At 37.4% G+C, this 18,004-nt stretch overlaps 1 protein-coding gene across 1 annotated transcript in view; it reads right to left on the reverse strand.

Annotated features, from left to right (window-relative positions):
• Window positions 1-18,004, reverse strand: part of LOC150084055 (uncharacterized) — a 56,960-nt gene that overhangs the window by 16,070 nt on the left and 22,886 nt on the right. Inside the window, exons 2-4 of the mRNA XM_090376103.1 lie at window positions 14,404-14,656; window positions 12,234-12,304; window positions 8,767-8,836 (exon numbers count right to left, since the gene is read on the reverse strand). Coding sequence (XP_090232229.1) covers window positions 8,767-8,836; window positions 12,234-12,304; window positions 14,404-14,656 — 394 coding nt within the window. The remainder of the gene's footprint in view (window positions 1-8,766; window positions 8,837-12,233; window positions 12,305-14,403; window positions 14,657-18,004) is intronic.

Genomic DNA, 18,004 nt, shown 5'->3' on the forward strand with positions numbered 1-18,004 from the left:
AGGTTTCAGTTATTAGCACACTTTCTATCACACTCAAATATATAGTAATTCAATATTTTTGTATTAATTTATGCAACAAGTTCATATAACTTTAATAATATGGGACTTGGAACTAATTCATAGATTAGAACTGTAATTCATAGATAAAAACCTCCAGTTTTTATCTATGAATTTGGTAATGAGATGACTAATCATCGCATATTAGAAACACTATGGTTATCAAGCTATGTGGAAAAACTGCAAAGTGATGCATTTATCTTGATCTTTGCTTAACAGAACTTAGTGAAAATTTTTATAATCATAAGTAATCCCTATGAATTAAATTTCTTACTTTAATTCTCACAAAAATTTCATAGCAGTCACATTCTAATATGTATACACTGACACACAAATAAAAATCTATTCCACAAGGAGCAGTATTTGGGAATGCCACTGAAAAGGTAGCTCCAATTGCTTTTTAAGATCTAAAAAAATAAGAAACACTTCAAAGTTCCTTCAAAATTTAATTCTTTTTGGCAGCATCCTTGATACTATAAATTTGAATTTGTCTATATAAAGAACTTCAGGTGATACACTTAACTTGAATTAGAGTGCTTGCAGTAAACATGGACAAAATTAAGTCTTATCTTCAAAGTTCATAACGTGTCATCAAAGCTGCTCTTGTATTTATTTCATTATAGGATTTTTGTGATGCTTGGAACTTTCAGAATATCATATTACAAACTGACCAGTTACTTACTTTTATATCTCAAACTTTGCAAATATTTCTGAATCACTGGATTTTTGAGCACTAGGTGATATTTTACAGTGGTTATCAGACTTTGGAAGCCTACTGAATCTTTAGAATACATATTTGTCAATAAAATGTTCCTTTTCTCAATTAAAAGTGAATTACTTTACCTTCAATTTGCCATTTCAGTTGAGTATTGCTACTAGATGGCCATTTTTAGGTTAGGTGATCCATTCAAAGCAGGTTAGGCTAGGGGGTGGATTGCATAATTCAAGGATAAGAGAAACTCAGTTGTGGCTTATTTGCACAATATGAGAGATAACAAAATGTATATACTTCTCGAGTTGTAAAGTCTCAAACAAAAAATTCAAATGATAGTAGTAATAATGGCAAATGATGCAAGAAAGCAAATTTATATAGCATGAGCAAAAAAAAAAAAAACCACATAGTTTGCCCATCCATACCCTCCAAGAATTTGTCTAGTTCTTCCTTCAATTTATCCAACCCATTAAAATTCCACAATAACTTGTGTATTAGCATTAGTAAAGGCATATGATGCAAGAAAGCAAGATTATACAGCATCAGCCGGCGGCGCCTCCGCAGCCAGGTGGGAAGGAGCAGCAGTGCGTAGCACACGCTTCTTGATTAGACCGGGGTTCGAGCCCGTCACCACCAAATATGGAGGATGTGGAAAGGTCAGGGAATGACCGCCGCATATCCCGGAGCAATATGGCCTTAGTTGTTAATGCTCATAAAAACCAAATAACAACAGCATCAGCCAAAAAAAAAAAAAAAAAAACCTTCTCATTTCACCCATCCACTCGCTCCAAATGTTTGTCTAGTTCTGCCTTGAATCTATTTAAGCTATCAACTTCTACAAAGACAGATGGAAGTTTCTTCCAGCAATCAACCAGCCGCTGGCTAAAGGCAAACTTCCGCACATATATCCTACAACTGTCTTTCCTCAATTTGAATTTATGCCCTCTCACGTGTTTTTTCTGAGCAAGAGGAAGAATCCCATCAGCATTGAGCATACTCAAACCATTCAAGGCCTTATACACCTCAATCAGATCACCTTGCAGGTGGTGCCTCCGTAGCCAGGTTGGCAGGAGCAGCAGTGCGTAACACACACTTCTTGATTAGACCGGGGTTCGAGCCCGTGACCACCAAATACGGAGGATGTTGGAAAGGTCAGGGAACGACCACCGCATATCCCCGGAGCAATATCGCCTTAGTTGCTAATGCTCCTAAAAACCAAATAACAAACAAACAAACAAACCTTGCAGGTGCCTAGTCTCCTGACACTGTAATTTGCAAAACTTAAGCCTATCTTCGTAAGAGCAACCCTTGGTTCCATTCACTAATCTTGTTGCCCTTCTCTGTACTCTTTCTTAAAATGAGGCCTCCGAACCTGTATACAGTACTCAGGTGTGGCTTGCCCATTGCCTTATACAAGAGGATAATCACCTCCTTATCCCTGCTAGAAAAATTTCTGTATATCATTGACAAGACACCATGAGCTACTCTTGCAGACCATCTGCACTGCTCAGAAAACTTCATATCTGACTGCACAATTACTCCAAGTTCCTTTTTGTTCTCTACCACCATCAGTACAGTACCACACAGTTCATATGTTACTCTGGGGTTACTGCTTCCCATATGCAGTACTTTACTTTTGTTAATGTTAACCTTCAATTGCCACCTCTCAGATCATCTGCTCAACTTTTCTAGATCCTGTTGCAGTAGCATATTGCAAACTTAGACATTAAGTATGATACACCATCATCGATATCATTAATAAATACAGAAAACAACAATGGACCCAACACTGAACCCTGGGGGAATCCACTAATAACATTAATCCACGAAGAGCAGTGTCCATTGATTACCACTCTCTGTCTTCTCCCACTCAACCAACCCTTAATCCACAGCAGCAATTTCCCACCAATGGAACACTGCTCCAATTTGTGCAGCATTCTTCCATGTGTAACAGTATCAAAAGCCATTCTAAGATCCAATTATATGATATCGAAATTATCCTTTGCATCCAGTTCCTTTGTGACCACATCATAGAATCCAATCAAATTGGTCAGACAAGACATCCCCATAACAAACCCATGCCGTGTCCGAGCTATAACTGAAGTCTTGTCTAGATGACCCTGCAGTGCTTCTTTAACCAGTGCCTCCATTAATTTCCCTGGAACCAATCAGTAATTACTTGTGTCGACATTTGATCCTCCTTTGTGAATTGGGGTCACATCTGCAGTCCACAGGTACCTCCCTTGAGTCCAAGGAAGCTCTCATAATTATGGCTAAAGTTTGTTTATTTCCTTTGCTGCCTCCTTTAATATAACTGGATAGATCCCATCCACCCCAGGTGCCTTTCTTATGTTAATCTTCAACAATTTCTCCTACACTTTGCTCTCAGTTGTTACAAAATCATCTAGTTCACTGCCACAGTTTAATACACCTCTGGAATTCCCCTCCCTGAATAATTAATCATGTGTGAATATAGATGCAAAATATTGATTTAGTTTGTTAGCTACCTGAGCAGGATCATCAACAGTAGAACCATCAATATCAAGTGGACCAATCTGGTTCATTCCCTTCCTTCTAGAGTTTACATAAGTAAAGAACTCTTTGCTGTTTTTCTTTGCATCCTTTGCCAAATATCTCTTGTAATCTGCCTTTGCCTGTCTAACCTCCTTTGTGACTTGGTTACAGACCAGCTTATATCTATCATAGGCTTCCGTGTCAGGTGTTAATTTATATGTATTCCATGCATTTTTCTTCTCTGCCACGTCTCATTAGTTCATCTGACATCCATTTAGGCCAAAACCTTGAACAATATTTCTAAATTAGTATGAAAAACCAAGTAGCTTCCAAGATTAATTCTTGGAATGCCTCCCATTTTGAATTTTCTGTTAGTAACATCATCAGTAGGTCTCACCGTATAGAATTTAAAAACTATCTCAGACCACCATAGTCACCTTTACAAAAGCAAAAACCCTTCCCTTTACTCCTGATGGTAGTTACCTTTTTGAGTAAATCCCACTTAAGCACACTGTGATCACTGCAACCTAGTGGTTCCTTTATTTGCAGATTCTTAATTCATGAAGAATCACTACTGATAATCAGATCAAGTGTAATACTCCCTCTAGTTGCCTCTCGAACATGCTGCTGTAGAAAACAATCATCCAATAAATCCACAAAAGCCTTGCTAGTGTATGAGTGACCAACCCACAAATTCTAGTCAATATCTGGGAAAATCTCCCATTATAAGATTCTCTGATTTACTGGCCCACTCTATTTCTCTGTACAGTTGTTTATTATACTCATCAGAGTCATTAGGCCTATAACACACTCCTACTCTCAATTTTGCTTTCCCAGTGCTTACATCACACCAAACTGACTCGCCACTGCACTGTCCACCCATGTCAACTGGATGCACTTCGTTAGATTTTATGTGCTTCTTAACTAACAGCATAACTCCTCCTCCCTTCTTATGCTGTCTATCCTTCCTGTATACATTGTACTCCCCAAATTCCATTTCTGCATTCCTTATATCTGTGTGACACCAAGTCTCTGATATCCCCACAATATCTACCTTTGATATTTTGACCAACACTTCAAATTCATCAAATTTATTTACCAAACTCCTAGCATTGGTGTACACGCAAATATACATGCACCTGTTCCTATTCTAAGCTACCCTAACACAGCCTATGTATTTTTACTTGCAAGTCTCTGCAATCCTCAGTACCTTGTTTTCCAGGTTGCTACTCATTCCAATAGAAGCAAGCAGTGCAAGGATCACTTTCACCTCTCACAGCGGTTGCTGTTAATCTATTAGTCCATTTATACCCCAAAGCTAGCAATTTTCCGATCCACCTATCACTGCCTCGATAGCATCAGCAAATATTCTTGCACCTTTTCTATTTAAGTGTATCCCATCCCTGTAGAAGTAGACTCTCCTGTTTCACAGATCAGGCTGAGAAAAATTCTACCTCTTGAACCTTGCACAATCTCTTCGGGGCCAAACTGATCGCAAGGCTCCTATCAGGTCTGGGCAAAATTGCAGACACTTTCAAATTCAACTCTAACTCACGGCTTTTTTTCTTTCAACATTGACTTGTAATTGTTAAGTAATTCCACCAGTCTCCTACTCTTAATATCATTAGTGCCAACTACGACAATATCACCTTTTGTATCTGCTCTATTATGTCATCAACCTTTGCCCCTGGCAGACATACCCTAGTCCTGTTCCACCTATCAATTAAACATACTTCACATTCAGAGGTAGTTTTAATAGATTTTCCCCTAAAAACAATTTCTTTATTTTCTGTTTCTGTCCAAATCTTTCCATTACTGAACTCCTGTGCTCTTGACAAAATAGAAAGAAGGGATTTGCATGTCTTCTAAGTGCATTGTACAAGTTAGTTTACACAACAAGAGAAATGGTCCACTGGATATTGATGGTTCAACAGTTGAGGATCCTGCTCAGGTGGCTAACAAACTAAACAAGTATTTTACATCTACATTCACACATGAGGAGTTATTCAGGAAGGGGAATGCCATAGGTGAAGTAAACTGTGGCAGTGAGCTAGATGATTTTGTAATAACTGAGAGAAAAGTGGAGGAGAAATTGTTGAGGATAAACATAAAAAAGGCACCTGGGGTGGATGGGATCTATCCAGTTATATTAAAGGAGGCAGCAAAGGAAATAAGCAAACTCTTAGCCATAATTATGAGAGCTTCTCTGGACTCAGGGGAGGTACCCATAGACTAGAGATGTGCAAATGTGACCCCAATTCAAAAAGGAGGATCAAAGGCAAGTAATTAACAAGTAATTATAGACCTGTGAGTGTAACTTCTGTTCCAGGAAAATTAATGGTGGCACTGGTTAAAGAAGCACTGCAGGATCATCTAGACAAGACTTCAGTTATAGCTCAGACACAGCATGGTTTTGTTAAGGGAAAGTCTTGCCTAACCAATTTGATTGGATACTATGATGCAGTCACAAAAGAACTGGATGCAGGGAATAACTTTGATTCATATATTTGGATCTTAGAAAGGCTTTTGATACTGTTGCACATGGAAGACGGCTGCACAAATTGGAGCAGTGTGGCATTGGAGGCAAATTGCTGCTATGGATAAAGGGACGGTTGAGGGGGAGAAGACAGAGAGTGGTAATCAATGGACACTGCTCATCGTGGACTAATGTTATTAGTGCAGACCCTCAGGATTCAGTGTTGAGTCCATTATTGTTTTCTGTATTTATAAATGATATTGATGATGGTATTTCAAGCTTAATGCCCAAGTTTGCAGATGATACAAAGGTTGGCATGGTTGTTAAGAAAACTACTGTCGCTATGCTGCTGCAACAGGATCTGGAAAGGTTGAGCAGATGGGCTGAGAGGTGGCAAATGAAGTTTAACATTGACAAATGTAAAGTACTACATATGGGAAACAGTAACCCCAGAGCAATGTATCAACTCTGTGGTACTACACTGACAGTGGTAGAGAATGAAAAGGACCTGGGGGTAATTTTGCAAGCAGATATGAAGTTCTCTGAGCAGTGCAGGCAGGCTGCAAGAGTAGCTCATTGTGTCTTGTCAATGATAGACGAGAATTTTCCTAGCAGGGATAAGGAGGTAATTATTCCCTTGTATAAGGCAATGGTCAGGCCATACCTTGAGTACTGTATACAGGTCTGAACGCCTCATTTTAAGAAGGATGTAGAGCTGTTGGAACAAGTACAGAGAAGGGCAACAAGATTAGTGAATGGAACAAAGGGTTGCTCTTACAAAGAAAGGCCTAAGTTTTGCAAATTACAGTGTCTGGAGACTAGGCACCGGCGAGGTGATCTGACAGAGGTGGATAAAGCCTTGAATGGTTTTAGCATGCTCAGTGCTGATGGGATTCTTCCTCTTGCTCAGAATAATCACCTGAGAGGGCATAAATTTAAACTGAAGAAAGACAGATGTAGGATAGATGTGCGGAAGTTTGCCTTTAGCCAGCGGGTAGTTGGTCGGTGGAACAGACTTCCATCCTTTGTTGTGGAAGTTGATAGCCTAAATAAATTTAAGGCTGAGCTGAACAGGTATTTGGAACGAATGGAGGGGTGAAATGGGAGTGTGTTTTTTTTTTTTTTTTTTTTTGGCTGCTGCTGTTACAATAAGCTTGCTTTCTTGCATCATATGACTCTACTAATGCTATTCAGCATAGAAAAGCATTTTTCTCAAACCATTTCTTGTGCATCAGTAAATGTGCACTGTACAAAGAATTAGTTACTGTGGACAGTACATTTTATCCAAATACAGTAAATAGCTCTAAAAGTATATACATTATCAATCCCTTCTCCAGAAAAATTCCTGCTCAAACACAGACTCAACAGTGCAAGTAGAAAGTTTAAACCAATATTATTCAATGAATTTTAACATTTTATAGCATTAAACGCATTATTTGAGTTTACTGCCATATTTTTCAAATAAGTAAATGAAAATTTTTTATGTAAAGCTATGCAAAATTTGTTACATTAAATTAGGTATGTCTAAATGCTCCCTCATATATATGAACTCTACAGCTGAAAATAGTTTAACAAATATAAAAACAGATAACAAAAGCAATTCCATGCACAAGAAATGTGAGCTTGAAGTGCTGCTTAAAGTCCCACATTCTCACTCTATCATGCCTCTGATTATAACTCATATTATATAATAATTATGAGTAATATTTCTATATTTAATATAATAAGTATTAATAGTAGCAAAGCAATACAAATAAGCAAACTTATACAGCATGAACAAAAAAAAAAAAAAAACACCATTTGCCCATTTTTTCTAATAATCTGTCCAATCTTTCTTTAAATTTATTCAAACTATTGACTTCCACAACACCAAGTAAAAATTTATTCCAACAACTAATTACTCTCTGGCTGAAAGCAAATTTACACACCAATTGGAAAAGGCTAGTTGCAAAATAGGTATCCTATAACTATCCTTTCCCAATTTAAATTTGCCTTCTTGTGCATTTTCCAAGAAAGAAGAGAGAGAGGATGCCATTGGCATTTAGCTTAGTCAACCCATTTTCCAAGAAAGAAGAGAGAGAGGATGCCATTGGCATTTAGCTTAGTCAACCCATTTAAAGATTTACACAACTGAAGTTCTTCTTCATAAGAGTTCCCTTTTGTACTCCTGTCTAATATAATATACCATTTCTATTCTTTACCCACACACTTGTCTCTGCATCTGTTCCAACATGTCTACATCCTTCCTAAAATGGGGCTTCATGCAAACCTAAGTTCTGACATCCTTTGTATAAAAGAAGTTTAACACAAAAAACATTGTTTTAGGTTATCCTAAATACAATTCTTCTGGTAACAGTTCGATCTCAGAAATTACAATGTTATTAAGACTTTTTATTCATTATTTAACAGCACATCAAGGTGTGTTCACAGTGATCTGTGTATTACCATCAACTAGAAATCTCAGTATGAGATTTCTATCATGGTGGCTGTCCAATTCTGCTTTGAACTTTATCACTCTCTACCTTTATCACAGTGGCAGGCAGTTTATTCCAATTATCTATAACACACTGCTCAAAGGTAAACCACAAGATACAGCCTTCTGTTACTCCTAAAAATTTCATATTCTTTACCCCTAGTTTTTGATTCTCCTACTAGTGAAAATATACCTCTCTCATTTGTTTTACTGATTCCCTTTATGACATATACCTCATATTCCCTTTATGGTATATACCTCAATCAGGTCCTTCAGGTGTCTACTAATTAATTATTACATTTCATTATATAATGAAGTTTTCTGCAAGTTATTATTGCCTAAAAAAAATTTAAACACATTTAATATTTAAAGCACTACCAGTTGCATAAATATGGAATTAAATGTTTGATTCAGCACTTAATTCTAATTTGATATCAAATTTGCATTTAATTCATTTCAAATTTAAATTTAATATAAAATGGAAGTTAAATTTAAACTACTCATTAAATATTATCAAAATGTTCATATACTCACTTCTGTGAAGAGAGTCAAAGGAACATTTCTATAATCATCACCATATTGATCTAGCCTCTCTATTAGGAACCTATATCAAAGAATATAATGATGATTTTTGGCAATAAAAACTTCTCATGGAAGTCAATTATTTCCTTATGAAACTGAAAGAATGTAATTTAATGCTAAATGATTCCAAGTAAATAATAGACATCCTCAAATTTATTCTTCTCCAGAGGATAATCAGAAGTAAATATGTCAGTATGGAAAAATATTTTTTAAAACTCTAGTTACAAAGCAATAAACGATTTCATTGGTAAAAAGGAAAATTTAAATGGATATTAAAGGTAAAATTATATAGCACAAATCTCTATAGGCAATCCCAATTTTACATAGGGGGATGCATTCCGAGAATTCGCATAAAGCAAATTTCCATGTTAAAAGGGGATATCATTTATTTTTTTTTTTCATGTCTTTTGACTGTTTTTATTGATTGATTTTTTCTTTTCTCATATTAATGCAGTGTACATAATTTCTTGAAACAAATCATTTTTATTCAAAATACATTGTTATTTGGTTATTTTATTTTTTTTTTTTTAGGAGCATTAGCACAACTAAGGCCATATTGCTCCGGGAAATGCGGCAGTCATTCCCTGACCTTTCCGCATCCTCCGTATTTGGTGGTGACGGGCTCGAACCTCGGTCTAATCAAGAAGCGTGTGCTACGCACTGCTGCTCCTTCCCACCTGGCTACGGAGGGGCCATTCATTCAAAATACAATGAAATAATACGAAACTTTTATTTAAAATACAAACTTTAATTATATACATATTGAAAGTCTTCAAAATGACTTAGAACAAAAATCACACAGAACTTATTCATATCGTAGCAGATTTATTTTATTTTTTTACAAAATACGAATCCAATGTGGTCTGCTTCACTTGCTTAAGTTTTATTCATAAAATTTGCTTATAACAGTCCATCATCTGATCGTACCTTGTCTAACTGCATCTACCCTTGCAAAATCACTGTCATGCTCCTCTAACAAATTCATGCATTGATCATGCAGTAATAAAGCTTTTTCTAGAATTTGAATTGACAATGATTTTTCTGGTGTTGATTCAGATGCTTTTTATATGAATGCTGCATTAAATTCTAGGTCTTGCAGCTCTTCATTTGTCAAAGGTTGACTGCAGGCATTTAGTAATTCATTCAGATCATCCGTTTTTTACATTGTCGATTCCTGCTTCAGTTGCCATGTTGCTAATCTCTTCGACAATTCCAGGACTTGCATCTGAGGGTGAACTCTCTTCATTTTCTGGGAATAATTTTTTCCATAATCCTTTTAAGCAAGATGTTGAAACTTCATTCCATGACTCATCTATGTTATGAATTGCCTGTAGGATGCTAAATTTTTTTCCACCACTCTCCACCTTGTCCTTGTCTTGACCATCAGTGTCTGCGATTAACTGTTGAAATATTTGCCTTAAATAGTATGCCCTGAACATGGCTATTACTTCTTGATCCATAGGCTGCAAAATTGATGTTGTGTTGGGAGGTAGGAATTCAATTTGAGTTGGAAAATCACTAAGTGATTCCAAATTAAGAGGATGACCAAGAGCGTTATCTAATAACAGTAAAGCTCAAGGTACAACACCAATTTTAGAGCAATAATCCTTAACTGATGGACAAAAATAATTTTGAACCACTCTTCAAAAATTGTTTGTGTCGCCCAAGCTCTGCAGTTGCTCTTTTGAATAAACTGTGTAAATCGGGGTTTACCTGTATCTTCAGTGTCTAACGATAATGTGTATGTGCCATCCCCCCCCTTACTCCACTTGTCTACAAAAAAATTATATTTTTTGTTTTATTTTACATTACAATATAAGGAAGAACAATGAATTAATAAAATTAATTAATTAAACAAAATTTTAGGACATAATTAATGTTGTAAAAGTAAAATACCTTATGATATGGTTGATATATTTTTATACGATCAAGATTTTATATCAAGTGGCTTATATCGAGCATAAATCATCCTTCTTTACCTATAGGCCCTTAACCTTAGAACTTGTGGATTTACTGTTCACATCAGTTGTGTAGTGATTGAATCACAACACTCATCAAAACAAACCAATTTCTCTATCCTCCACTCTCTCTCTCTAGTAGAAATCAGATACAAAAAGTAATCTTCAACTATATTAAGAGACAGTTTCTTTAACTGTCTCCCCCCCCCTTGCAATAGCTCCGGTTCACAGACATCTACTGGAGCACAATTCTTTCACCTAAGGTAAGATTTTGATGTGATTTTCTTTCATACAGAAAAATCTTGATGTAATCGAAAATTACCCTATGAATAAATTACAGTTGTTATACACAAAATTTAAACTGAATCATGCTTAATATCATCATATACATAGTAACTCTTTAATGTTTATTTATTTATTTTTTTCTGTTTGAACACATGTAAAAATATGGCATAATTCATTACTAAATCTATTTATAACATGTTTTGGATAGCAATATTATAGATATGTTGCATTTAAGCAAACTTCAATCAAACCATATACCCTTGCCAAGGTCACTATTACAAAATACATGAAAATAAAATAAATAATAAGTGAAAAAATTCTGGATGTGAAGCTGGCTTTGCTCGTCTGGAAAGGTCTAGTTTGATTCCCATCACAGACTTTCTAAAATCCTCTTCAACTGATACTGTAGTTAGCTGATTTCAGGAAGAGGGAGAAGGGTTTCCCGTGAGTTATTCTGGGTTTCTCAGCCTGTACAATTTGAAAATCAATTTGTGAACACACATTTGTACAGACATAATACACTGATGTAATATGATCTAAGTTGACAATGTAATGTAAAACCAACAACCAACCATGAAATGTTAAATAAAAGCAGGTGTGTACCCTGTACGCACAAAAGATGTTTTATGTGAAAACATCTTTGACAAAAATCAGAACCATTTTAAAATTGAACAGCTAGAACTAAAGTTATGAATGATGTAACGTTTTATGCTCATGCCCACTACTTACTGTACTGAATCAACATTAATGACTAGCATTATTTAGGAGGTGACATCATTTGCATCATTTCCATGACACAAATGATGTCACTCACATTTTCGTTACCAATCGGTTTTACTTTTAGTCTGAAATAATGATGTAACATTTTATGCTCATGCCCACTACTTACTCTACCGAATCAACATTAGTGACTGCATTAACTTCATTTAGGAGGTGATGTAATTTGTGTCATTTCCACTTCAAATTTTTGTGACAAATTGGTTTTACTTCAGTTCAAAATTTAGTGTGTACTGCTAAAGATGTTTTCACATAAAAAAAAAGTAGGTTCCCTCCAAAGATATTTTCCACTGTTTGTATCCATCAAAACCATATTAAGAGAGCTTCACTATATAAATAATATCAATAAATAAATAAATAACTCAGGATTATCTAAATTTAAAAAATTGCTTAATTTACCTCCTTTCTTTCTGAAGTCTTCTTCGAAGTTTCTTTACATGGTAGATTCTATTTACAAGTCGATCATTGCTCTGCATAAAAAACATAATATATTATTTTCATGCTTAATAAAAGATGGCATTTAAAAGTGCACTTGATATAAACAACATTAAGCATTACATTAGCCATAATTGTAAAGAGAGGTTTCCATTCTTTTGGATTTATTAATAGCTTGTTTAAAATTATTGCAAGTTTTGGTGTACTCAAAAAATAAATCTGGGAATTTCAATACAACCCAACATCAGAATGAGGAAATTCTACATTAGAATGTCAGTCAGGAGGAAATATCAGAGAAACTGGACATTCAAGAAATGCCACATACTGATACAAGTTCATTGTACATTTTTTCCCTCCTATGGGATAAAATTTTTGTAATGAAATTATTTTGTCCTGTTCCACTACTTTTCCACTTCTGCAACAATCCCTATATTGTCATGTATGAAATATAATGAAAAAGAACTACCATCATCTTCAGTAATATTTATAAATATGCTAATATCCAAAAGTTAAATTACATAAATGCATAAATTTTTAGATTAAATCTGACATCTTTATGTAATTTAACATAAGTCAATATATGAGGATCTAAACAAGACTATGCTCTGGAGCATACAAATATAAATTTTTAAGTGCAGTGGGTAGCTACTGGCAGGCAACAAGCTAAGCTGGCTCTCGCTCTCTCTACAAGAATAAGTTTCAAGGCAACTGTACATGAATGGAAAGAGGCTCTATGGCTGTCAGTCACTTAAACCAAGATCAATAGGTCAATATTTTATTTACAGATGAGTTCAGAATCAGTTATGAAATTGATGGAACCATCCATTTATTACAAAACTGATTTTTCCCATAACCAGTCTCTTTTGATGGAACAATCCATATCGAAAGGGACTGCTAGTGGGAAAAGAAACCACTGCTGTGTTAGTGGTCTGGAGGTAGCAGTATGATGTATGGTAGCACTAATCTCCATGTCACTGAGGAAAGTAGCTGAACTACTTGAGAGTATAGGAATAAGAACCCTACGTGAAACTTTTCAGAAGTGTCACAGAGCCTGAATTCATTTTGTTAGTCAACAAATTCCCTGAGGTCTTATTGTCAACACAGTATGAGAACTCAATGTAAGAGTTGTTTAACAACTGTGATCCCTATTACATTCCCTATTAAACAAATGAATTACGGGTACCTAAAGCTCATACCCTATTAAATGCCCCTGAATTATGGAGAAGTGGCCTCTCGACTTGGGGGTAGCCATGATTAGTGATTACAATTCATAAAAATAGGGCATATTTCTTTTCAAACTCAGAATAACTAGTCTTATAATAATACTTTTCCACAAAAGATATAACGGAAAGATTTAATAAAGGCACTTTTCCACATAAAGTAGAAATTTTAATTAGTTTAGGTATTTGAAAGACAACTGGTACAATTAGACCTACTTCAGATAGAATTCTTCAGTGTAGTACAACTCATCTCTCTAATGGTACAGTTTGGTTTCCTATGGTCAAATTTTAAAACTTAACTCCTCCCAAACCAAAAAATCCAGACCTAATGATCAGTAGCTTAGCCAGGATTTTTTTGTCAGCAGGTACATTCACAAAAAAAAAAAAAAAAAAAAAGGCGCTAATTGCCTAATTGTTTGTTTGTTTGTTTCGGGATTTATTGGGCGCATCGGCAACTATGACCATAGTGCGCCAACTAATTGCCTAATGCTAAAAAGCACCACAATACCAGATTTCAGCATCGGGGGTACAATGTACCTGCTGACCCTACCCACGTCAATGCTGATTATAATTTTGATACTGAAATCCGAAAGGTAGCCAATTTTATTTAGTTATTGGGATTGTTTTGGGGCCTAATTGTACCAAACCAATAAATAATATAGAAGTTACAGTTTCTCTCTTAAGATCATGGGGGAATTCTAATGTCAGAACCAATTAAACCAGGTTTCATTGGTTCTGAGAGAATTATATACAGGTGTATAATGTTTACACGTGTTAGAAAAACTTTTGATAATATATATATTTAATTTGTTTTTATATTTCCAAATATTAACGAACGGGTTGTTCATATTTTCTAGTTCAAACACCGCATACTACCATACTTAAAATCAGATTCATAAATTTAAATACCTTACCAACTGGATGTTTTCATATCGCCTAAGGAGAGCGTAATATTTCTTTTCATACGGATCAATAACTTCATTGGTTTCAGATTTGGATCCTTCCCCCTCAGTCTCTACAACTTCAACTTTGATTTCAAATTTCATATTAGTCATTCGACTATAATCAAACTTTTCAATCTCGGCTTCATCTGGAAGTTGAGGTTTGACATCCTGCAACTCTTCCTCTCCTGATTCCATCATGTTTTCACTAATACGATAGCGACACCTACATTAAGGTAAACACATAAATAGTAATCTGAAGCCTAAAACTCAAAACATCGGCGACCGTGATTAGTACAAGTGATTACAGCGCCTCTATCGGTACTATGAAGAGATATCAGACAGAAGTCAACTTCCCCTTAATGGCATCGCAGACGCTAGATACCCAATCAATGTTACTACTCAAACAAATTGAATGAATGCCGTTACTATTTCGCATTACTGTATTTAAATTTTTCGTTAAGATACTCTGTTAAAAAGTTCTCAAAACAATTACCACATGACTAAGTTTTCTTGGTGTATATTAGTATATCTTTGATGATTTGGCTTTGAATGGATTGAGTAATGCTGATGGTATCTTTACTCTTGTGCAAACAATACCCATGGGAGTGATAAATTTAAATTGAGGAAGGATAGTTCCAGGATAAATGTGCGAAAATTTGCTTTCAGCTAGCAGGTAGCTGATTGTTGGAACAAATTTCGATCTGATGTGTTATGAAAGTGGGTAGGTTGAACGAATTTAAGGAAGAACTAAACAAACTATTAGAGAAGGAAGCGGGGTTTTTTTTTGGCTAGTGCTGTATAAGCTTGCTTCTTTGCCTCATTTGTCATTGCTAATACCAATAATACTAAAAACATATTTACTGTTGCTTTTCTCGCTTTAGTTTGACTCCATAAAGGTATATATGAGTATTGAGGAATTTATTGTAGCTTAAACACAGAGCGTACAGATAAAGCAGAAATATATGAGCTTTCGGCTATATGGTAGCCTTCGTCAGAATTAAAATACATGAATGGCAGTTGGAATGAAGATGTGCACTGCCAGGTGCGTGAGACGCGAGGTTTAATTGTTTGTTGACGTCTGTGGCTGTGACGCATGATGACGTGGCCAGCGCTTGTCCAATGACAGAACTACTGACTCTGTGATCGGGTTGACTTGGTAACCACTGTTCCTGTTTAAGGATTTATCCGAAGATTTTATATTTAATGATTCCAACCAGGTACGCTTTAGGTAATGGTGGGATCTGTCTACCACCACGACATCGCGGTGTGGGTCGATGTCGTGGTGGGTTGTCCAGACATGTTCGGCGATAGCTGAGTGTTCTATATCCGCTAAACGGATCGCTCTTTTGTGCTCCGAGAGACGTTTCTCGAGTCGACGTCCAGTCTCTCCGAAGTAGCAGCTAGTGCAGTCACGGCAAGAGATGCGGTAGACTAAACCGCTCTGCAGAAGGGTGGGGACAGGTGTTTTCACGTTGGAAATGAAAGAATGCAGTTTCCTGCCTGGGAGCTGGATGCACTTTATTCCGTGCGTTCTCAGGATTCTGCCGATCTGTTGTGACAGGTTGGGGTAGTATGGGATGAATGCCCTTGTGGATGGCTCGTCACTGTTGGTGTTGTAGCTGGTCGTCACGATGTCACGTGTCTGTAGATCACACCTGTCGAGGACGTCAATGGGGTAGCCACACCTCGTAAGGTCTACTTTGACCCTAGTGACCTCTTTGCGTCTTTCATCAGCGGAGCTGGAGTGTGTCCAGGCGCGAGTAAGCAAGGTTCGGGCCGTGTTCGGGTCGTGACGACCAGCTACAACACCAACAGTGACGAGCCATCCACAAGGGCATTCATCCCATACTACCCCAACCTGTCACAACAGATCGGCAGAATCCTGAGAACGCACGGAATAAAGTGCATCCAGCTCCCAGGCAGGAAACTGCATTCTTTCCTTTCCAACGTGAAAACACCTGTCCCCACCCTTCTGCAGAGCGGTTTAGTCTACCGCATCTCTTGCCGTGACTGCACTAGCTGCTACTTCGGAGAGACTGGACGTCGACTCGAGAAACGTCTCTCGGAGCACAAAAGAGCGATCCGTTTAGCGGATATAGAACACTCAGCTATCGCCGAACATGTCTGGACAACCCACCACGACATCGACCCACACCGCGATGTCGTGGTGGTAGACAGATCCCACCATTACCTAAAGCGTACCTGGTTGGAATCATTAAATATAAAATCTTCGGATAAATCCTTAAACAGGAACAGTGGTTACCAAGTCAACCCGATCACAGAGTCAGTAGTTCTGTCATTGGACAAGCGCTGGCCACGTCATCATGCGTCACAGCCACAGACGTCAACAAACAATTAAACCTCGCGTCTCACGCACCTGGCAGTGCACATCTTCATTCCAACTGCCATTCATGTATTTTAATTCTGACGAAGGCTACCATATAGCCGAAAGCTCATATATTTCTGCTTTATCTGTACGCTCTGTGTTTAAGCTACAATAAATTCCTCAATGAATCCAGAGCGCGTAGGCCTGTTTCGTTATGTTCGTACTATTCTTGGCCAACCAGCATACGACATGGTCGTGAGACTACAGAAAGATTTTATCTTCATAGCCCGTAGTAGACAACACCTGAGGTTTGCGCATAGGTGCAAAGCTAACGAGATTATACCGAAAGGGTTTCGCTACAAACAACCGTTTTCTAATGAGCGCATGAGACGTGCCTGTCGGAACTTCGGCCTCAAAACCCTACGTATATGGATCGGCTGCCTCCATCATGACATACAACGTGCTTCAGCGAGCAAGGCAACCCTACTAGCCGACCTTAAGACTCTGATTCCCGATCCCGTTTACACCGATGTGGTCAACACTTTATGTCACCAGGCCATCAGAGAATCAGATCTTTATTGTACCCGACAGAAACGTAAGTTTTGTAATTTGATTAATGAATCCCGTCAATTGCGCAGCCAATGTAATACCCCTCTCACTAATTCCACGGACTTCGTATTGAACCTAAGCAGCAAACAGTTATCTGCGGACCAAGTAAACTTATTGACTCTTGGCATGACGTTTGCCGTTCTTCCTAAGCACCCGCCGATCACCGACATCGCCTTAGGTGTGGAAGCCAGCTTATCACGCCTCCCAGAAGATGTAGCCAACACAATCCGCTTGAAGACTGCAGCAGTTCTACACCGTGCTCGCCCCGTCTCTTCTAACCTCAACCGTACACAGTTCTCTGCCCTCAAGGCATTGAAACAGGATTCGTCCATCGTCATTCTACCGGCAGACAAAGGCCGCCGTACGGTTGTAATGGATCACACTGATTACATGGCGAAAGCGCTACTACTTTTACGGGATACTACTGTATACAAACCCCTGACCATCAACCCCAACAGAGTTTTAGAACGATGGGAATCAGAGGTGAATATCCTCGTCAACAGTTGGCTGAAACAAGGGAAGATCACACAGTCAACCCGTAATCACCTCCGTGCTTCCGGATGTCAGATCCCACGGTTTTACGGCCTACCGAAAGTGCACAAAGAAGACACACCACTGAGACCAATTGTATCCTGC

Source organism: Mastigoproctus giganteus, chromosome 6 (assembly GCF_048544385.1).
Source record: "Mastigoproctus giganteus isolate SK-2022 chromosome 6, ASM4854438v1, whole genome shotgun sequence".
Lineage (NCBI taxonomy): Eukaryota > Metazoa > Arthropoda > Arachnida > Uropygi > Thelyphonidae > Mastigoproctus > Mastigoproctus giganteus.